The sequence below is a fragment of the Aotus nancymaae genome, unplaced genomic scaffold, assembly GCF_030222135.1.
Source record: "Aotus nancymaae isolate 86718 unplaced genomic scaffold, 86718_ANA_hifiasm-v0.15.2.pri h1tg000064l_1, whole genome shotgun sequence".
NCBI classification, from domain to species: domain Eukaryota; kingdom Metazoa; phylum Chordata; class Mammalia; order Primates; family Aotidae; genus Aotus; species Aotus nancymaae.
Window position 1 is genome coordinate 33166897 of NW_026988479.1, and position 22355 is coordinate 33189251.

General features: G+C 53.5%; 1 protein-coding gene across 9 annotated transcripts in view; it reads left to right on the forward strand.

The window, feature by feature from the left end:
• MAD1L1 (mitotic arrest deficient 1 like 1) overlaps positions 1-22355 on the forward strand; it is a 404019-nt gene that overhangs the window by 124799 nt on the left and 256865 nt on the right. Inside the window, exon 1 of one of the 9 annotated variants that reach the window (XM_064366621.1) lies at positions 2156-2271. The exons of the other annotated variants lie outside the window; for them this stretch is intronic. Coding sequence (XP_064222691.1) covers positions 2225-2271 — 47 coding nt within the window. The 5' untranslated portion in view covers positions 2156-2224. Of the gene's footprint in view, positions 1-2155; positions 2272-22355 lie in introns of those variants that run through there. 9 annotated transcript variants of the gene reach the window in all.

Sequence of the window (22355 nt, forward strand, 5' to 3'; positions counted from 1 at the left end):
TAAGTCGCGAGGGTGCGGTGTCTGTGCACAGGCCTTTCTGTCTCTGGCCTCACACTTTCCAGTGGAAGTAGTGTTTGCTCAGCACCATGGGTGCTGTCCTGTTTCCCACCTCCTTGGCATTGTGTTCTTTGTTTGTAATTCCCTTAGGTTCACCACTTAGAGCTGGTGTTTTATTTTGGGTCTTTTTCATTCTGGTTGATTAAAAAAAATTTATATACAGCCTCATTTGCCTTTCTGCTGTTCACCTGTGGATTTTCACTTGCAGTCTCACCACCCCAAATCCCCATGTATTCACTCTCCCTGCAATCCCCTCCCTGACCTCAGTATGCTGTCTCGTGATTTTGGCTTTTCCAGAGTGTCATACAAATGTGGCTTGTTTCACTCATGGAGGTGCATTTGGGACTTATCTGCATGGGTGTGTGAATTGCAATGCTGCTTTTCGTTGCTGAGTGATGCTCCAGGCATGGCTGCTCTGGGTCTTGTTTCTTCGTTCAGTGGGGATATCTGAAGGATATCTGTGTTTTTTCTGGGATTTGGTGAAATGGAGTGAAACTTCTGGAAATGCTGGCTTTGTATGATCCAAACTCTTACTTTTCCTGGAGCACATACTTAGGAGTGGGACTGCTGGATCCTGATATCCTTTTAACTTCATGAGACATTGCCATGTGTGTCTCCACAGTGGGGAACCACCCAGTGTGTGTGTTTGTGGTGTGTGCACACCCACTCTGCACAGCCCTTCTCGTGCTGGGCCATGCCAGAGTTTTGGGCTTAGCTGCCCCCACAGGGCCGCATGTGTTGGGTTTTCCAGCATGTGGCCACCAGCGCCAACCTGGCCTCAGACAGTCACTGTAGTGCTTTCTGCAGCCCCCATCCATGTTGGCTTGCACAACCCTCTGGATTTCTGGTCATTGCCGAGTTGTAGCCCCTTTTCTTCATCTGATTTCCCATGTATCAGGATCAAATCTCAGTGGTTACGTTTTGCTTCCTTTTGATACATTGAAGAAGCCCCAAGGTCTTTTATCTTTCTTCCCTTCCATAGTGTTCTTTTTCATTGATCTCTGTTCTCTTGTGACTTTAGGAAAAAATTGTTCCTCGTTCATCCAAGGCACACTTCTTGACTACAGCAGAGAGCAAGGGCTGAGTAGCAATGGTCTTGAAAGCTCCTTGCCGCCTGGACCAGGGGCAGGGCAGCCAGCATGCAGAAGTGGAGGAGTGTATGGAAGCACCTGTGGGTCAGCTTCCCGAGTTCCTCTGTTTTTGTCTTCGGGATGATCACGCTGACCCACACACAGCATTGGGGAGTGAGGGGCAGGCAAAGTGGTTGCTCAGTGTGTGAGCTCCTCCTCTCTCCCTGTTTCTTCTTTGTTCCTCTTGTTTTTTAATTTACTCTTCCTCCGAGGACTTGCCCGCAATGTGCCCTGTGGACTTTGACATCGAAGCTCTCTTCTGCTCTTTGTGCTCTATGCTTCCTACTTCATTCTTCCTTCCTTTGCTTGTGTCCAGGACTCTAGGGAATGATGAGGTGAGAGCAGAGAAAGTCAGGGACATAGTGAGCTTTGCTTGCACAGGAAGGGTTTGCCTGCACTGTCTTCTCCTTGGCTCTGCTGGAAAACTGTATGTGAGGGAGATATGGGGGGTCTGAGCACAGATGGCTGTTGCCCTGTGAGATGCAGGAAGCATTGTTTATGGGTATGCACCATGGAATCCCCTGCTTGGACTGCACTGGGGGCAGGCAGTGAGTCTTGGTACAGAAGTAGCTTTTATTGATTGGTAAAGCCCGTTGCAGATCTGAAAGCATCTTAATAGTCTGAAATCATGGCTCTTCATCAAGAAAAATTTGATTTGGAACAAAAGGGAGACACTTGAGACCCAAAAGTACCGCCTGTGTTGAGGATGGAAAGGAGGCCTTCATCTGCCGCATGTCTGAGTCACTCTGGGGAGTTTTCTCCATGGTCAGTGTGAGTCAGAGCGAATCATTGTTGGGTTGTGACTTCAGAAGCAGTGAACGCTCTCTCAGACTGTATTAATAGAAGTAGATGCTTCACAGGAAAGGAGGTGGCAGTGCTACTGTGCGAGTCACAGAACCCTGCGTGATCTGGTTTCCGTTTTGGGCGTGGCTCCTAAGTGGGGACCTCAGGGCGCTGAAGGGAACAGGAGCAGCTGTTCGGCTGCCTGCTTAGTTGTGCCTGCTATCTACCGAGGTGTGAGATACAGCCTTGCAGCCATGAGCACACAGTCCAGCCGTGGAAGGAGGCTTCAAGAATCTTCCAGGTGCTGCCGTCTTGACTTGTGTGTCATTTTTATAAGCTGTATGAGATCAATGGAGGGGAGCCCTAGGAAAATTGGCTGTGGTTTAATAAACAGAACTTCCTGCTGCTTTGAGCCAGAGCCAGCTGGACTGAAAAGGCATGGGCCTCGTGGCCATACCTGGGTCTGTGCTCTCCTGACTGTGCTGAGCCCACGCTTATTGCTTTATTAGCGGACTGACCTCTGTGTCATGGAGTATAAGGATGGATATTGTCAACTCTTAAGACTTTGTGTGTGTGTTCAGAAAGTACCCAAACGGATTCAAAAGAATAATTAGCGTATCCTGTAAGATATGAATCTTAATTCCTAAATTACATATTTAGCAGATTGTCCAAAATAGCACTTGTAATGGCAACATTCAATTAGTGAGTTTAAAAAATGTATATTATTGCAACACTCTCCATGAGTTTTATTTAGAGGTTTCTAAATATAATGCTATAAAAACACAGAAGTGTTTAAAACGATTTAGACCCACACAGCCGCACTGAGTTCTTGCTAAACTTCCTATGTTAACCAGCTCTTGCACAGTCTTTGATTGTGGAGATGTCTTCTGATGTATTTCTTAAAGCTGAAGCCAGAGCATCATCGGAACTATCGGGATCCCAAGGCTGCACACCTCCCTGCTATGAGTTCTGATGTTTACAGAGTCCTTGGGGCCCCCACTCCTGAGTGCCCTCCTGGGGTTGATTGGCATGGGGCTTGCAGGCAGCAGTTTTGTTCCTGCTGTGCAAGGTTCGGCTCCTGTGTTGCCATGTTCCCTGCTGCTGCTACAGCCGCTTCTCCTGACCTGATTCTGTGTGCACCTCCAGTGCCCTCATGGGCTACTTAGGATAGGGATTGTCTGTGTTGCCTGAAGAAGAAACTGAGACCCGGGGAAGTTGCATGTAATTGATACTGGAGAGCTGGCTTCATTTCAGGAGGAACAGAACTCAGGTACTGTGTTCAGAGTTTTCGGTGTAGTCGAGAGATGTGAGGTGATGGGCCCACATGCAGGGCCTGTCCTCTAATGGGAATCCGAAGTGAGTGCAGAGGACCCAGAACTGAGGGTGAGCAGCTGTTTGGGCACAGGGATGTGTCCGGAATGGTGAGGTGGGGTCTGGAACCCACATTTTGTGGCCCCTGAGTGTTTTGTCTTGTGCTCTTCCTGCCAGCCTTTGCTGGGGAACCTGTGCCTCCCCAGAAGTTGGCTAAGAGATTGGTGCCAGTGAAGAAAGGATGGAATTGGATCGCGGATTGGGCCAGCTCTTGGAGGCCTTGTGGACCCACTTCTGACAGCTGCTCTTGCTGGTGTCCCCATCTCAGAAGGAGCTCTGAGGCTGAGCAATTACGCCAGGGCGGCTGCCTTTGTTTCTTCCACTCTGAAAGGAGATGAAAGTTTCTCACTGACTTTAGAGAGAAAGCCAGAGTGAAAACCCCCTCTTCCAACCCCTGGATCCCTGTGAAAAGCAGGCCTTCCTGGTAATCAAGTGTTTACAGAGGAAGGCTTTGTTCAGACCCTTTCTGGCGCTCTGTATGTTTAAACAAAGAGCTTTTTAGACCTAAACACAGATGTTCATTTGAAAATGAAAAATCAAATTAAGCAGAACCAGCCTTTGAAAGTTAATGCCCTATAGCAAGTAAAACAAAGGGAGAAAAGCACTGTGTTGTAAATTTCACTTAAATAACTTTTTATTTTAAATAAAGTTTTAAACTAAAAAAGTATAATTTGAAAGCTGCTCATCTTCCTCTCTGTCCTCCAGTAGAACATCTGTGCTGATTCTGACGCGGATGAATGACATGAATTAAACCAAAACCGTCGGAGCGCTCTTTTTACCATAATTACACCTTGTTCATTTCTGAGACACAATGTGGGGATGAAATGCCAATTAAGCCTGCTATGGTAATGAGGTGGGGCCTGAATAGTGATCAACGGACACGAATCCCACCGGAATTCATTTGCTACAGCCCCCAATTTGTTCTGTTCTGATAGGAATGTTACTGTACATCATGAAAATCTTTAGTGCTCCTTGTATTTAAAAATGATCCATTTTGGGATTTTTGGTCAGCAAGTTTTAAAATAGGTGGTTTCCCAGCACCTGGATGGGCTCTTTGTCCGTTTTGAGCATCCTGGGTGGGGGTGCCAGTGTTTCCTGCCCACGGCCTCGACTCTCCTGTACAGGTCTGCAGTGTTGCCCATGGCATAGCCCAGAACACAGTCACTAGTGACACACACTAGGCACCATCCCCATGGGTGCCTCTGCAGATCTGGGTGGCAGCTGAGAAGGGATTTTCACCCATCACTGTGTCCATGCATTTACCATCTCCGACCCTCACATACCCTCTAATGTTTTGAAACAGGAAGTAGTTTGAAATTGTGGAAAGCACTATGAAGGAAACTCTTTGGGTGTTGTTGGATGACAGGGTGGGAAGGACGTCACTGGGGGCCAGGCAGGGCCTTTCTAGGAGACAGCATCTGAACAGAGGCCTGAGGGCAGCCAGGGGCTGGGCAGGGGTGACCAAGTGGGACAGGAGAGCAGCCGGGGCGCCGGCAGGGCTGGCACAGTGCTGGGATTGTGGTGTGATTGCAGTGGGCAGCTGTTTGAAGATTGGAAGCATGGCGGGGATGAACCAAGGGGTGAACAAGTGGGACAGGTGAACAGCCGGGGCACCCGCAGGGCTGGCACAGTGCTGGGATTGCGGTGTAATTGCAGTGGGTGACCATTTGAAGATTGGAAGTGTGGTAGTGGCATGATTTCCTTCATATATTCAGAAGAACGACCTGGAGAAAGAAGTCTTTGGGACGGGGAGGAGGAAGTGTGTTGGTGCATGTGGAGGTCCAGCAAGGAGGGTGCTGGTAATTCAGGGGGAGGTGGTGGGGTGGCAGAGACCACCCTGCAGTGACCAGATCATCCTCGAGGGTCAGCCCCCTCTTTCCCAGGGCCGCTGTGGCTTGGGCTACAGCCTCTGGACTCGGCTTCCTGGTACCAGACGCTCCTGCAGTGAGACCTCACCAACTCTGACTGTCCCACCCCGCACGCACCCCGCTCACTGCCTGCAGGGAATGTGCTTGCAACTCCTCTGTGGCACCAGGGATATAGGTCTGGCCTCCTTCCATGCCTCCTGGTGTCCTGCCATCCCCAGGCCTTCCGGCTGCCCCAGGAAGTGATGCTGTGTGTGGATGCCATTCCCGTCCTCAGGACCCAGGCTCTGCGGCTGGGCTGTGAGAACGCACAACATCAGGAGCCTCCTGGCTCTTTCGTACTAGACTATACTCCTCTAGGAGACTAGGCCAGCTGCATCCTGGACCCCCAGGCCCCTGCCCAGGTCTGGCACTCAGCTAGGGCCAAGAAGGTCTCAATTACGAGTCTTCCCAGTGTTTGAAGGGCGACTGGCTCGCAACTAAGACAGCTGGCCACAGTGTATATTCTGTATATTGTCAGAAGTATATTCTGACAGCTGGAGAAGGGCAGCCCTACAGAAGGGTCTGAATGGAGACTCTCCTCTTTCAGGTTTCACTGAGGCCCTGCAGCCCGTGCGGGGACTCCTGCATTCCTAGGCAGCTGCAGGCGTCTTGTGTGGGACTGGACCAGGGTGTGATTGGTGGCTGGCTATGCCATGCTAGCCTGGGTCTGATGGGCTGGAGAGGAGGGAGACAGTCTCTTAGGAGGGAGTTGTGCCCCTGGCTTGCCATTTCCCCCGTCCCTGGCAGAGTGGAGCTCATTTTTCCTCCTTGGTATTGGGCGAGGTTGGAGAGAGGGCCTCGGAGAGCCTGCTAGCTTGGGAGAGGTTCCAGGAGCGCATGCATGGCAGGAAGGACAGGGTGAGGTCAGGCCTGGGAAGGGGGGAGAATGTGAGTGACCTCGGCCATCTCCAGGAATTGGCAGGGTGGGAGTGACACGTAGACCCCATAGAGGAGGGGCCTGCCATGGTTGTGCCTTTCATGCAGAGGCACTGACTCAGTGGAGGGGTGAGCTGCCCATGTTCCAGCACTAAGGGCCCAATTCCCAGCCCAGGGCAAGTGGGGCAGAGGCCCTGTGCTGGGTGAGGATTGGAGGTGGGACTGTGTAATAGGTGGGTCTGGGGTTGAGGTTTCATGCTTGGCAGGGTAGAGGGGCGGGACCTTGTGCTTGGAGGGCTGTATGGAGGGGCAGGGCTGTGTGCTGTGTGGGGCTGTGTGATGGCTGGGGCTGTATGTGATAGGTGGGTCTGGGGGTGGGGCTTCGTGCAGGTGGGGCTGGGGCCTGGCCATGTGTGGGGCAGGGATCGAGCTGAAGTGGTGGTACCCTATGCTTGCTGGGCTGCAGCTGGGTAGGGCTCTGGGACTGTCTGCTCCAGAAGGTGTTGCTAGGTGGCATCTGTGACAATGGGGGCCTTTCCTGCTACTCTATCCTGGAGCCAGGGAGTGGGGTGGGTGAGTAGCGTTGAGGAGGAGAGAGCTGGAGCTGGTGGGCCTACGGTCTCGGCTAGGCATCTTGTGTGCTTGAACTTTCTGGTCTCATCTGGAAGGTGGTCTCTCACTGGGCCACGCAGGAGTGAGGAGACAGGCCAAGGCTACCAGGTAAAGCCGGGCTGTGGTGAGAGAAGCCCTGTTTTCCCTCAGAGCCTTAAGAGTGCATGGCTGGCCTTGGCGAGCCTGCCCGGCTGACTTCAGGTCTTTTTGTCCTTGTTACTTTCTGGCTTCAGGGCAGTGTAGGATCAGCTGGGTGAACTTCAACAAAGCAGACATTTGGGTTGTGGTTTATCAGTACGGCCCCTCAGGTGACGATCCACACTCCCTGCCATGCTCCCTGCCTTGCCCCAGCATAGGCTGGCCCCACCCACCCTCCCTTGGAGCCCACATTCTCCTCTCCTGCTGCCAGGTCAGCCGAGACCACTCGTTGGGCACTGCTATTTCTGCAGCCTGCTCTGCCCTCCTCTCCCTGCTCTTAGCCAGGCCCCTCACTCCACCTCGCTGTCGGTTTGATTGTCTTTTGGGCTGTGACCACCTGAAGTGAGCTTGTGTGTTCGTGCCCTTTGTTAGTTACCCGCCTCTTGTAGGCAGAGACCTTCCCTTTCTGCTCACTGACATAACCCCAAGCTGCATGGTCTTTTCAGCAGACCTCATTTCACAACAGCCCCTCACTGCGGCGTCCGGCCCTGGGGAGGCCAGCTCTGACTAGGTGGGTCAGCCCTCGGGCTGTGCGAGGGATCCCGTCTCCAGATGGACTGCACGTAGTTTCTGTCATGTTTTACCATTTAGGAAGTGAGCAGTTTCCTTTCCTGTGCTCTGGGAAGAGTCCCCAGGGATGGCGGGGAATATGGCCTGCCCTGCATTGCGTGTTGAAAGGAGAGGCAGTCACAGGCTGAGCCCGCGTGGCTGCACACGGCCCGGTGTGGGAGCTGCAGTGATTTATGTGACCTGTACTTGGATAATTAAAGTGGGATTTGGCAGTGAGGTCTTTCACGGCAAAGGCGTTAGGGATGTCAAAATGAGGCATGTAAGTATAAAACAGTTATGTTTTCAGGTTAAGAATTTAATGAGGAGTAAATTCATTTAAACCGAAGAGCTGGTTTAAGGGGAGCTTTAATGGAAGATCTGTAGTTGACTCTCCTTGCTGCTGGCACTTCATTCTTTCTCATTTGAGCCCAGCCTGTCTCGGGTGGCAGAGCATGCGTTTCGAGTGTCCGGGTGCCTCAGCCACCTCCTGTAGGCACCAGCATGTTTGACATGCGGGTCTGGAATCTGAAGCAACAGGCCGCCTCCACCTGTCAGACCACGTCCCCCTTGGCCTGCTATCATTCCGCCCATGACTGCTCTCCTTCACGGAGGGGTGGGGCTGCCGGGGCTGTCTTCCTGTCTTCCTGCGTTTTCTCTCCGGGGCCTCATCTGTCTTTAGGAGCCTGTGCGGTGCCACTCGGGCTGAGCAGCCTTCACCAGTGCACGGGGGACTCCGAGCTTGCCTCCAGTGGGGAGTTTGCTGCTATCTGCTCTGCCTTTGTCCTGCTCCCCAAATGGAGGCCCAGCCTGCGCTGGTTCCCGTCCAGGTTTCCTGTAATCAAACCAGCACGGCTTTAATAACAGATACTGCCTGTTGTGCCATTGGCCCGGAAAGCTCTGATCATTACTTATCTGCCTCGAGATGCTTTTGCTCAAGGCAGGCCGCTGAAGAGCACACTCCTTACCTTCATTTGATGATTTCCAGACACCAGCTGCATATTTAATTCTCTGCCCTGTGTGTGGGGGCCTCTTTCTCCCATGCCCAAGGAGTGGAGTGTTGCATGGTGAGGGATCAGAACTAGGAGTTCGTCGTGGTCTCCCCACATTCCTTGCCTTTTCCCACCCCATCCCCAGAATCTGGACAGCACCTGTGAGACTGTCACTCTGCCTGGGGATGTGGAGGGACTATGCACAGCAGTCCTGGAGGTCTGCTCATGTCACACTGCCAGGCTCTGGGCAGGGAAGAGGCCAGCACCTGCCCTCTAAGCAGCTACCTCCCTGGCTTCTCCTCATGGCCCACTCCCTTCTTTTTCCCTGTGGGATCAAGTTTCCATGTTCTGCCTGTGCTTCCCACCTCCTGAGAGGCCTTAGCAGGGCTGCCTGGTGGTGGGTTCTTCCCCATTTGCTGTTGCCCCGCCAAATCAAGAGCACGGAGGTTGAGAGACCTGCTGCTGTGCAGTGGCCACAGGGTGGGTGAGATCTGCCGCACAGCTGTATCGCCTCACCCTCTGTCCTCTCACGTGCTCACCCACTTCTTCTAAACAGAAACGTCCTCACTAGTCATGGTTGCATTCCATGTGCCATCTACTGAGTGGCAGGGCAGGCAGGCCAGGCCCCCACCAAGTTCAGGAGCACAGGAACAGCTGTGTGTGCCCCACCTGCCCGGGGCAGCCAGGGCGTGAGCTGCAACCTGATACTCAGTGTGGCTGGATAGACGGCTTTCCCCAGGATGTGCCATGTGGGCTGAGAGCTGAAGCATGGGTTGGAGCTCTCCCTTTGTGGGTGGAGTGCAGGGGCAGGGGAGAGAGCCCTGTTCCAGACAGAGGCAGCAGCCAGTGCAGGGGCCCTGAGGTGGGAGAGGACGTGTCGTCTCCAGCAGGCAGCTAGTGTGGCCAGGCCTGAGCCAGCACCTGACCCAGGTGTTGGCAGCACTACAGAGGCTGCCTCCTCCGAGTTGTGGAGCTGATGTCCTGAGAGGGGACAGTGCCACCTCTGCCTGAGCCTGTTTTCTCCATGCACCTTCACACTCAAGAAGAGGCCTGGCCTAGGAGTGGGTAGGAGAAGATGACGTCTCTGGACATTGTCTCTGGAGTGACAAGGATGCCTGGCGACGCTGAGGATGTGGAGAGTGGTCCTGAGAGTGCTGGTGGTGGTGGAGACGGTGACAGTGGTGATGATGGTGTAAGGGTGGTGGTGACCATGATGGTGACAGTGGTGATGGTGGTGACGTGGTGAGAGTGGTGGTGACGGTGGTTAGTGGTGGTAATAGTGGTGAGTGATGGTGACAGTGGTGGTGACTTGTGTTGGTGACAGTGGTGGTGGTGATGTGGTGAGAATGGTGGTGACAGTGGCGGTGGTGGTGGTTGTGGTGACAGTGGCAGTGTTGGTGATGGTGGTGGGTGCAGTGGCAGGACTTGGCATCCGTTGAGAGTCTACCCCTGTGACTGGTACCAGGACGGATCCACTTTATCCTGCTCTCTCAGCCTCTTCTGCTGGGCATACTCTCAGTCCTGAGTTAGACAGGAGCGTCCAAGTTCAGCGAGGCTGTGTGGTCTGCCCACTCTCACCTCCCTGGCAGATTCAGGCCTCCAGTCAGGGTTTTCCCAGCTGCAGAGCCCACCTGTGTGCACTGGACTACACCCCTCCTTCTTCTGCCTGGTTTGTGTTTATCCAGCATGTGTCAGGCATGGGCCAGCTTGAGCTGTGATGGTGACTGAGACAGCTGTGGCCGTGTGCACGGAGCCGACAGCCTAGTGGGTGAACAGCGTAGAAGCTGTTTACTCTGGGGAGCATGGAGCCAGTAGCCTGGTGGGCAGCAGCGTAGAGGCTGCTCACTTGGTAAGTTGATGGAAGAAGCATCTTTGTTCCTTACTGGCTCTCAGGATCCAGGTGCACAGCCTCATGCCAGGTACAGTGGCTGTGGCCCTTCCCCCGAGGGCAGACCCCATAGCACAAAAGCCCGCATCCTCTTTGGTGTATTAACGTTCCCACAGTGGAAAGGAGAGTTTTTCTAGTCCCCCGTGACAAAGGATTATAAATCTTTTCCCATTAAAGGGGAGCAGATTTCTGAGGGTAGGAAGAAAGCCATTGAAAACAAATTGGCAGCACTCCCCACCATCCTTTTGCTGATGGGGAAAGTGGTTAATTAGGTGATTTTTCTCTTCCCCTGACACGTGCAAATGAGACTTCGTTAATAACTGCACTGTTACATAAATGATACGACTTTAACACCAACGTCAAGTTGTCAGGCGTGTCTGGAGAATGGAGGTGGAAGACGCTGGAGGCCCCTGCGCCTGTCCCGACAGGAGTCGTGCTGGAGCCGCCCATCCAGTTGCTGGGGCTTTGCTGTGGGCAGCAAGCTGTTCCCGTCCCACCCTCCAACTCCTTCAGGGCCAGCTGAATTATTTAAAAATGATAATAAAAACAGAATGAGCTGCCGAGATGAAGTGATGATGTGCAGCCAGGACCTGGGGCTCAGTGGACACGGCTCCTGCTCTCGCTGCTTGCTGTGTGCCAGGCTGGTGCGGCTGTTTTTAAGGCCTCCTTCCAGTTTGCAGCCAGGGTCCAGCACACGGATGGTACCTTTTGCTCTCAGGCTTCAGAAAGGCTGCAGGTGGTGCAGGGCCTGCTCAGAGCTTGGGCTGTGAGCCTGCCACGACGAGACAGGCAGGTAGGATAAAGGCAGAAGCAAAGCAGCAGTGCCACAGAGCGAGGCCTTAGCATTGTAATGTCCGGCGTGCTGCACCGCCTCCAGGAAGCAGGGGCTTCGTGCTCAGAAATGCGTGGCTGTGGCATGCATTTTACTTTCTGTCAAAAAGCTCAGTGCCAAAAGGCTGCTGCTTTCTCTCAGAGTTTCGAGAGTAAAGGAGAACGCAGAGACCTAGTCAGCTGGGATTCCTGGCTCTGCTCAGAAACTGCTATGCTTTGAGACCTTTTCCTCCTCATTTTCCCTGCTGGGCTGGATCAGAAAGTACTTGCAGTTGTCTGCGCTGGCTGTAGTAAACCAGCATGCACCCGTCTCTAAAACCTCAGTGGTTGCCTGGGATTTGCTCCTCTCTGGTGTCCTAAACCATCAACAGTTATTAAACAACTGTGTCCCCAAGACTATTCTGGGCTTTGTGTGGCTGGGGACAAAGGGTAAGGAATGACCTCTACCTGTAAGGAGCTCACAGCCAGCCCCTTGGCTTGAGGTGTGAGAAGATTTTGAAAGTCCATGTGCCAGGGCAGCCCAGGTGACACCAGGAGCGTTGGTGCTTGGTTCTTCTGAGCTGTGCCTGGGGCATTGAGGGGTGGGCTGGTGGGAGGTGACTCCACAGTCGGCAGCCCATCCTGTTGGTGGGGATAGTTTCGTGGCCAAGATGGCCTCCCAGGGGCTCTTCCCTGTAGGGTTGAGCGCTTATGCCTGAGGACTGTTCACGGGAAGCTGAAGCCCAGGTGCGTCCCGGATCTCGGATAGGAGTGCATCTCCTGAACTATGTCCGATGGATTTTTTGAAGAGAAGAGAAATCTCAGCGCCAGCTTCTGAGATTCTGCTGTCTCTCAGCCCAGTGCCCTCACTTTTGTCCACGCTCCCGCCTGGCCTCTGGGTGGCGGGTTGTTAGTACAGCAAAGATTGCTGGCTGTCTCTTTTGCAAATCTAAAATGAGGTTTCATTTTTTTAAATAAGAAGAAAAAAAATACTTGAACATTTGCAGCTGGGAGATAGCGCAGATTAAAAATGTTACTTATCTCTGTTGCACAAAAGAAGGCAGAAAGAGAGAGGAATAAATTGCTGTTGAATGCTAACGAAGCCAAGTCTGCAGGAGCGGAGCAGCGGGAGGTGACTCTTGTTGAGGAGTGAAACTAGCCCCTGGCCCGCACCCTCAGCTATGGGTGGGGCCCCGGAGTGCACAGGGCAGGTGTAGCTGTGGGTCTAGGTGAGACAGTGGCTGTGGCTGCTGCACAGGTGGAGTCAGGTCACCAGTGTTAGTGGTACCTTGGGGGATGCTCCTTCCCAGAGCATGGTAGCCTATGTTACCACTGTAATTAGGAACTCGAGGGCTCCCATGAGCTTCAGTGACGCTCACCCTCCACGGCCACATGCACTGGCGTCACCTGTGATGCTGTCACCCTTGCCACCTGTCGTGTCAGGAAGCCTCTGTGTCTATGCCCGGCTGTCCTCCATCCCCAGATATTCCAGCACCTTCTTGCTGTTTCCTTTGCAAGAATTCCCATACCTGCCCTCTTGGCATAGCAAATTCCAGCTCAGCCTTTGAGGTCCACTTCAAGTGGCGTCTTTTCTGACGATTTTATTTGGCCCTCCGGGGCTTTCCTTCTGTTCCTCCATTTCCCCTTGGACCCACCTCTGGGGACACCAGACCTCAGTGCCTGATGCCTGGCCTGTGATGTGAGCCCTCAGGACGCTGCAGTGTGGTATGTAGATCTTCTCATGGACTCTGGCTCATGCGGGCAGCTGTGGGATATGGTAGAACGCTCCCTTGGGTCTCCCAGAGTAGTGGCAGCAGACAGCTCTTGCTTGTCCGTGTCCTCCGTGACCAGGGCTGTGCTGGAGGACATGTCTGCAGCACTGTGCCCCCTGCCCATTTGTTTGAGGCAGGCCTGCCTTAGTGTATAGCTCATTTTCCTGACCTGTTAACCAGGGAAGACCATACACACAATGGCTTGGGTGACTGCTGCTGCATAGGGCATGGTTCTGTGGGACCCCAGGAAGCAGGGCAGAGTGACCGTGGCGGTTTGGGTCTTTGTGGCAAGTCGGAGGGACTCCTGCCCACTTTGTGTCTGGTTGTCACAGGGTTTAGGGCCCGAGGTTTCTTGTTCCCATCTGGACTAAGCACCTGGGCCTCTGTGGCTGTGTGTTGCGCAGTCCTCGTCTGTGGACAGTGGATATTTGCCATGCGTCTTCTGAACAGAGGCCTGCCTGTGTGACTGACACCCTTGTGCTGCAGGTTGGTGCTGTGCAGTCAGGTGCTGGCCCCAGTCCCAGGACCTCAAAACACTCAAGGTCGTTTTGAGTCCTGTGAAGCAAGGTGATTCTGAGTGTGTCTTCAGAGTCTGAAGTCGCGAGCAGTCCTCACTGATCTCCCCTCTGTGCCCTGAGAAGACAGAGCTGTGTAGCATGGGGCTGCCACATGAGTGATTCCACTGCCTGTTCTGCTGTCGGAGGTGATGCTTCCTTTTGGTTCTGTTTTTCTTTGATCCAGCACAACAGTGCGCTGCTAAGTATGCCCTCCCTGTTTTTCTAGGAGACCCGAGTGTAGAAACTTATGGCAGGGGCACCCCTCCTGCTTGTCCGGCCCTTGCCCCTTGCTGAGGGACGCTGCCCAGGCATGAGCCTCAGATCCCACTCCCCTAGGGACTGCCCAAGGCCAGTGTTAACAGAGGGACTCAGCCTGTGAAGTCTGAGAGGTCCCAGCCCCACCCTCTCACCACTGCAGCTGCCATACCTCCCATGGGCTAGGCTCTGTTCCAGGTGTGCAGACTCCCCAGGTCCAGTCTTCAGCACCCAGAGGCTCCAGGAAGGGATCTGCACTCATCACAGATGGGCAGTGGGGACAGATGGGCTGAGCCTCCATGCAGGCTCTGCTCCCAGGAGTCCCAGACACCTACTGCAGCCTTGAGGCCTTGCTGTCTCCCTTCCCCACCCGCCGTTGCTCCGCACTGGTCTGAGCAGCCCCTGCCACTGCAGTATGTCCCTCGCCTCATCCTCTGTGCCAGGGGCGTACCCTGCTGCACCTCCAGAGGTCTGGTGCCCATGACCAGTCATGGCTGTGGGAAGCCATGAGTGTCCACGCCCCCTGCTGCCTGGTGTCTCACCCTCACAGCTTTCTCTAGGTGTGAGAAGCACTTTCTCATTCACTGCCTGGCTCCCAGCTTGGGTTTCTTGGCATTCTCTGTGAGGAAGGTGGCCCCATTGCTTTCTCAGTGGTGTGGCTGAGATGAATTGGAGCAGTCCCCTGTCTGAGGCCTGTGGGGAGTGAGACGCCCTCCCTAGGTGTTCCCGGCTCTGACCCCTGCATCCTCCCTCCCTGCACTGTACTGCTTTGGACTTTGGGGTGGTTTTGAGTCCTGTGCACCTGGTCTCAGCTGAGGAGGCCTTAGTGGTCATCTCTTGTGTGTCCTGGAAACAAGGAAGCTGAGGCCCAAGTGGGGTGAGTGCATGCCTGGGTGCTGTGTGGTGGGGTGTGGTGGAGCTGGGTGGGGTGAATGTGTGCCTGGGCACCATGGGGCATGGCGGAGCCAAAGCCTGGTGGCTGTCCCCTTCCCCTTTCATGTCTCCCTCCTTGCAGCTGGTGTGGGGGACTCCCATATAACCATGATGACTGTGGTCCATTGCCTGCTTTCTGTGCCTAGCAGGGTCCCCAGGTGAGATGTCGTTTCCAGCAGTCCTGGAGGGTGCCTGCCTGTGGATGGTGACCTGGAGGTCCAGAGGCAGAGCTGTCAGCCAGGCATCACCCGCTGTGAGGGAGGGGCCCATGCCAGCATCCTCTGCTGTTGGCTGTGCCATGGGTCTGTGCCCCTAGCCTCTGCTGAGTGGGACAGGGTGGCAGTGGTGGGGCAGCTGCAGCCTGGAGTCTGTCCGTCCTCTTGTGTCTGTGGTTGGGCCTTGTGAAGGGGCCTGAGTTACGAGTTTGCCTGAGAAATACGTAGGAAGGTTCTGTGTGTCTGAGTCTGGCCTCAGTCCTCCTGTCCTATGTTCAGGAGCTTCAGGTGTCACTGTAGCGGGGAAAGCTGTCCTCGAAGTCTTCAATTCAGATGCTTCTTGGAGAGCTGTTTGGGTGCCCACCCCACCCTGCCCCATTGCACACACACAGTAAAAGAGAAGGATCCCCTGGTCCCATGAAGGCAGCTAAGAAATGCAAGGCCCTGTGGTAAAGCAGCGTAGGAAGAGACCTGGCTTTTATGAGTGAAAGCTGAGTCTGCGCTGAGGTTCGGCCAGGATTGTGTGTGCCCGGAGCCCTGCCGCCCCCAGATGTGTGCAGGCACAGAGGGTTGGCACCACAGCTCTCTGCGCCAGAGGACTGGGTTTTTGCATGACTTCTCCCTGGGAGCACAGGGCCCTTTCCTCCTGGGAGCCCTTGTGGCCAATGAGAATGACTTTGTGGCTGACAAGTGTCCTGGAGGCTGGTCCCTCAGGACCCTCCCAGTCCTCATCTGGAATTCACCTTTCTCCTGAGCACAGCCTGCAGCCTATGTGGCATCATGTGTTCTGATGGCCTTATCCATAGGCTGCCTTGGCTGCTGGCCCTTGCTTTCTCCTGTTTGTAGGCTGCAAGCTGTCATTACACAATTGAGTCCTGATCAGGCTTGGGGGAGCGACATTCTAATGGCCCTGAGGCCCTCAGCAGGGACCCCGTCTCCCCTGCCACATCTCCCCACGCACCTGCTCTCTCCTCCCTCTCCTCCTTTCTCCACAGAAGCAAAACTCCCCTGAGGGATACACCTTGCCTCTCTCCTTCAGTCACCTCCACCCACCCTGGGGCTGCCGGCAAATGTGCCGTGGATGCTTTCTGCCCTTCACCTTAGAAGACGGCTGGGGTGTCTGGCCTGCACCCACAGTTCTCCTGATTGTCCTTGCACTCCTCTCCCCACAGCTGAGCCTCTGAGCCTTGTGCGCACATCTGTGTGTCCCCATGCCCCTCTTGCGGTAGGCAGGTGATGACAGTGGCTCATGGAGGCAGTGCCGCCTTGTCCCGCCCGGCATTGCTGCTGCCCACCTTGCCTCCATGCATTTTCTGTTTAGTTACAGCCACAACATTCACTGTATCTCCTCTGGTTACTCTGTCTTCTCTTTAACAGTGACGGTGGCTTCTGCACTGCCCAGCTGTTTGCAGCCTGGAAGCTGCACTAGCCCACTTGGGCTGTTTTGCGTCTCTTCTGCTGTTTGAAGTTAAGGGTGTGTTTAGGAAAAGGGTTGTGTGCTTGGCCTTGTTTTTTTTTGATCTTTCCAAAAACATTTTATTTTAAAATATTTTCTGCTATTTAATGATTTTTCAGTTTGAAAAACTTAATTTTCCCCATGTTTTTACTGAAGTGTAGTGTATGCAGAGACCTGGACAAATTATCTGTGAACACACCATCACCAGTACCAGGTCAGGAAATGGCGTAATCAGCCCAGAGTACCCCCTGCCCCTGCTGTCACCCTCTGATCCTGGAAACTCCCACCCTGCTCCCATCACCATGGGTCACTTCTGCCATGTTTGCTCTCTATGTAGATGGGTCCTGTGGTTTCATTGGTTGGAGTCCTCACCCCTTGCTGCTTCATACCTGCCAACCCCACTCCTGCCCCAGTGCCTTCACACCTGCCAGCCCTGCTCCCACCTTGGGGCCTTCACACCTGCCAGCCCCACTCCCACCTCAGGGCCTTCATACCTGCCAGCCCTGCTCCCACTCTGGGGCCTTCACACCTGCCAGCCCTGCTCCCGCTCCGGGGCCTTCACACCTGCCAGTCCCGCTCCCACCTCGGGGCCTTCACACCTGCCAGCCCTCCTTCACACCTACCAGCCCTGCTCCCGCCCTAGGGCCTTCACACCTGCCAGCCCCCACTCCCGCCCTGGGGTCTTCATACCTGCCAGTCCACTCAGGCCCCGGGGACTTCACATCTGCCAGCCCTACTCCCACCCCAGGGCCTTCACACCTGCCAGTCCACTCCCACCCCGGGGCCTTCACACCTGCCAGCCCCACTCCCACCCTGGGGCCTTCACACCTGCCAGCCCTGCTCCCACCCCAGGGCCTTCACACCTGCCAGCCCCGCTCCCACCCCGGGGCCTTCACACCTGCCAGCCCCGCTCCCGCCCCGGGGCCTTCACACCTGCCAGCCCCGGGGTCTTCACACCTGCCAGCCCCGCTCCCACCCCGGGGCCTTCACACCTGCTGGCCCCGCTCCTGCCCCGGGGCCTTCATACCTGCCAGCCCTGCTCCCGCCCCGGGGCCTTCACACCTGCCAGCCCCACTCCTGCCCCAGGGCCTTCACACCTGCCATCCCGCTCCCATCCCAGGGCCTTCACACCTGCCAGCCGCACTCCTGCCCCAGGGCCCTTGCAGTGGCCATTCCTCTTTCTGGAGCACCTGTCTGGATAGCAGTATCCTTCCTTTCCTTCCCATCTTTCACAACTGTTACCTCCTCATGGGCCTTCCCTGGCCACCTGTGAAACATCATGACTTTGTTCCCTGGCTTGCTGTCTTGGTGTCACTTTTCCCTGTCAAGAATATTATAGACTTTTGTGTCTTATTTCTTGTCCCTCCTGTCACTGGAAGGGCAGCACCTCCTCAGCAGTGTTATGAACAGGCTCCAGGACACAGGGGTGCTCGGGTGGCCTCCTTCGAGAGTGCAGGTGAGTGCATGTCCTGTTCCTGATGTGAGAGCTGTGGATTCTGCATCTAGAGGGAGTGTTGGCCGCTGGGAACCCTTCAGGGACCGCTCCACACCGACCTCGGTGGGTCCCTGCTCGGCCTCCTGGGAGGGCTGCCCCTTGTGGCTAGCATTGAGGCCACCTGTTTTAAGCACCTCAGCAAAGGGGTGTGCCTTTGCTCATGGCTGGGCCTGTGCTCCCAGTGGGCTAGCCCCTCCCCAGCGCCGCCCTCCCTGGCCTCTGCCTTCCTTGGCCTAGCAAGCTGCACAGACAACCGTCTGCACCTGCATGGCCTGAGAGCCCTGTGTGCTTGCTGTGTCTCTGTGGGTCCTGTCCTCTCCCTATCTTGCTCTTGTGGGCTCGGGAGCAGTTCTTGGGGGTTCCGGCTGCCGACCCAACATCGCCACCTGAGCCTTTTCAGCTGATGGAGCCTCTCCTTGGGTGTTGCCCGGTGCCCCACAGTGGTTTTGTCTGCATTCCTGGGTTCTGTGTTCCGTGCTCCTCTGGCTGATGGAGCGCAGCTGCGGACTCTCCAGTGCGTTGCCTAGCCAGCGCCACTGCGTCTCATGGGGTGGATGAGATGGAGTTTTCTCAGGGGCCACTTCCTCTTCTGGGTTCGCCGTATCTGCTTTCCCCACATTCTGGGAGCTGTGTTCCCACGCCTGGAAGGAAGGAGCAGGAAAGGAAGAGGATGTCAGCATTTTATTTGAATTCCTTTTTGAGTCTGATTACAAAAGCAATACACTTTGATTCAAAACATTGGACAATGTAGAGGAGACAGAAAAACTGAGAAGAAAGATTTCCCATTGTCCCTCTGCCAAGTGAAAGCTGCTGTGACTCTGTTGACCAAGATCCTTCCTGGCAGTTTTTTAAACATGGAATGTGTTTTTCTGATGGGGTTTTGGGAAAAAATACTGTATGCACTATTTTGTGAGTCGTCTTGTTTAATCTTTTGTGAACATTTTCCATGTTAAATGTTCTTTTAAAACATAACTTTTTGGCTGTGTGCTATGTGCTATCCTTCCTCTGAATACTTTTTAAAAGACAAACTCCTGTTAGGTACTTACTCTTTTTTTATTTTTCCCACTGTTCTAAATGATACTCCAATGAATGCATGTACCCAAATCTTTGTTTGCACCACTGATTAGTTTGTGAGGATAAATTTTTAAAAGTGGAATTGTTATTTAAAAACTATGCATATTTTTAAAGAAGCCAATAATTTCTGAACATTTTGCTTGAGCCCAATGCTTTTTTTGTTTGTTTGTTTTTTGAGATGGAGTATTGCTCTGTCACCCAGGATGGAGTTCAGTGGAGCGATCTCGGCTCACTGCAACCTCTGTCTCCCAGGTTCAAGCAATTCTTCTGCCTCAGCCTCCTGAGTAGCTACAGGTGTACGTACCATGCCCGCCTAATTTTTGTATTTTTAGTAGAGATAGGGTTTCACCATGTTGGCCAGGCTGGTCTCAAACTCCTCATCTCAGATAATCCACTTGCCTCGGCCTCCCACAGTGCTGGGATTACAGGCATGAGCCACCACACTCAGGCCAAATGCTTGTATATGCTTTAACTTGTTAATGCATTACCCACTCAGAAGGCCTGGCCCTCTGATCTGCTAGTGGAAGATATAGGAGCAAATCTGCGTGCCCTTGGGTTGGACAGTGAGTTTTTAGATATAACACTGAAAGCAAATTCGTAAGAGAAAAAATTTGATAAACTTGCCTTGTTAAAGACTTTTGCTCTGTGAAAGATACTCTTAAGAGGATGACAAGCCAAGCCATAGGAATGGGAGAAAATATTTACAAGTCAGATATTTGACAAATAACTGGTATCCAGAATATATAAGGACTTCTTAAAACTCAATAATAAGAAAACAGATGACATAATTAAAAGGTGGACAAAATGTCTGAAAAGTCACCATAGATGATATCCAGAGGGCAGATACATCAGAGAGGATGCCCGAGTGAGGCGTGGTTCTGCACTCCTGTGATCCCAGCACTCTAGGAGGCTGAGGCCAGAGGATCGCTTGAGCCCAGGAATTTGAGGCTGCAGCGAGCTGTGATCCCACCAGTGCACTCCAGCCTGGGAGACAGAGTGAGACCCTGTCTTTAAAAAAAAGAGGATGCTCAGGATTATTTGTATTTGGGGAATTGCAAATTAAAACAACCGTGAGACGCGGCCACACACTATGAGAATGGCTAAAATCTGTAAAATCACTGGCAGCACTAAATGCTGGTGAGGACGTGGAGCCACAGGAATACTCACTCATGCTAGCAGGATTGCAGAATGGTGCTGCCACTTTCTGAGACAGCGTGGCAGCTTCTTACAAAGACAAACACTGTCTTATCATATGACCTAACAGCCCTGTCTGTGGGCTTTCACCCATGGGAATTGAAAACTGTCCACACAGAGACCTGAATATGTGTGTTTATAGCAGGTTTATTTGTAGTTACTGAAAACCAGAAGCACGACAGCACCCTGTAACAGAGGAACAGATAGACAAACTGGTACATTTGCGCAGTGGAATCCTATTCAGTGAGCGAATGGAACAAGGTATTAATCATGTAACAACGGAGCATGAATCTTGAGTGTATTTTTCTAAGTAAGAAAAGCCAGACCCCAGGCAGACATCAGCATGAACTCCTCAGTGGCTTGACACAAATAGGCAGATTCAGAAGGAACTGCACGCAGGTGCGTCTGTGTACGTGGGGCTGGTGCACACCTGTGCTGCTGCAGGGCAGAGGCAGCCACACCCAGCAACAGGGAGCTGACTGGGGCCCAGAGCCGGGCTGCCAAGTACTGTTCTGCGGTAAGAGGAGCTGGGTGTCCTTGGAGAGGTGCCTGGTTTTAGGACTGGGGTAGGAAATACACAGGAGGAGCCTAGAATGTCTTCTAGTGCCAGAAAGTAAGGAAATGCAGAAAACCCAATGGGGCATGTCAGTGGGACACAGGAGGCAAAGGAAAGCGCTCCCTGTGGCTGAATGTGGAACCCTTTCAGTGAGAAAATGAAGTAGTATTGGCTTATAACCCAACGTGGCAAATAAATGTGGGTGAATCAGGCTGACAGAAATAAATGATGATGTGACTCTCCCTGTGGAAGTATTGCAAATAAAATGGATGTAGTTCTCTGCCCTCAAGAGATGGAACTGAATCCCCCTAGGGGAGGCTGGGCTCAGTGACCTTCTTCCAGGGAGTGGAGTACCGAAAAGGAAACGTTGCCTGCCTGGAGGAGCCTGGCGGGCAGCACCCTCGCTGAGTGATGAGGAACACACCCAGGCTCCAAGGGATGATGGAGGTGCTGTGTCTGTGATTCTTTCCAGACCTGTAGCTCCAGTCTAGCCATGACAGACGCCCGACCCTGGTGGAGGCCTGCCTGGGAGAAACAAGGAAAGGCTGACAAATGAGAGGAGACACAGGAGGCATGGCCACTAATGGCATCCAGATCCAACCCTGGGAAGGAACATGGACATTGACCGACACACTGGTGCCATCCAGGCAGAGTCCCAAGTCCATTCATGACACTGTTCCAGGGCTCGCTTTGGGAGGCTGGGTTCCAGGGTCCCTGGGAACTCACTGTACTGTCTTGACAATTTTTCTGTATACCTAGTCATTCCAAAATCAAAGGTAAGGATCACTGGGAGGTTTTTAAGTGATCAGGACACTTGCCTGAGTTCCCCAAGTGAGCGATCGCAGAACCAGATTTAACGTGGTGGGCCAGGCCCCTCCCTGAGTGCTCGTGACTCAGTGGACGTGCTTTGTCGTCCTCTCACCTCCACCTTAGAACCCCAGGGGTGGTGCCCACTCAGTACCAGCCTTTGAGGCCCCCAACTGACTGTTTGGATGTGTTTGGGGAAGAGTCCCTGGTGGTGAATGACTTCTTCCTAGTGAAGTTAAACACGACTGTGCTGTTCCTGAGAAGGGAACCTGCCTTTTCCTGTCCCTCTTCCTTATCCGCCTGCCCCCAGAGCTTTTGTTGCACAGCTGATACCAAACCGAGATCACTAGTGTTGGTGTTCCCTGTCCCTTGGAAGTGGCCACTGGGCCTGACCGGGGCTCCTTCTGTGGCTCTAAAGGTCTGAGAGGAAAGCAGCCCCTCAGCCCACTTTGATCATGTGGCAGCTGTGTAAGAGCCTGGCCTTAAGCCCGGCCTTTGAAATGGATGTTAGAACAGCATTGTTACTGGACACCTTGTTTTGGAAGCCCATTCCTTTAGAAGGTTTGCACTTGGAATTGTGATTGAATATGATGCACTTGATGGGGTGGGCATGTGGGGTGGGCTCTGGGGACAGATGTTGGGGCTTGGTTGCTTTCCCTCTGTAATTAGTCTGTTTTCATGTTCATGATAAAGACATACCCGAAACTGGGAACAAAATAAGGTTTAATTGGACTGACAGTTCCACATGGCTGGGGAGGCCTCAGAATCATGGTGGGAAGCAAAAGGCTCTTCTTACATGGTGGTGGCAAGAGAAAATGAGGAAGAAGGAAAAGTGGAAACCCCTGATAAACCCATCAGATCTCGTGAGACT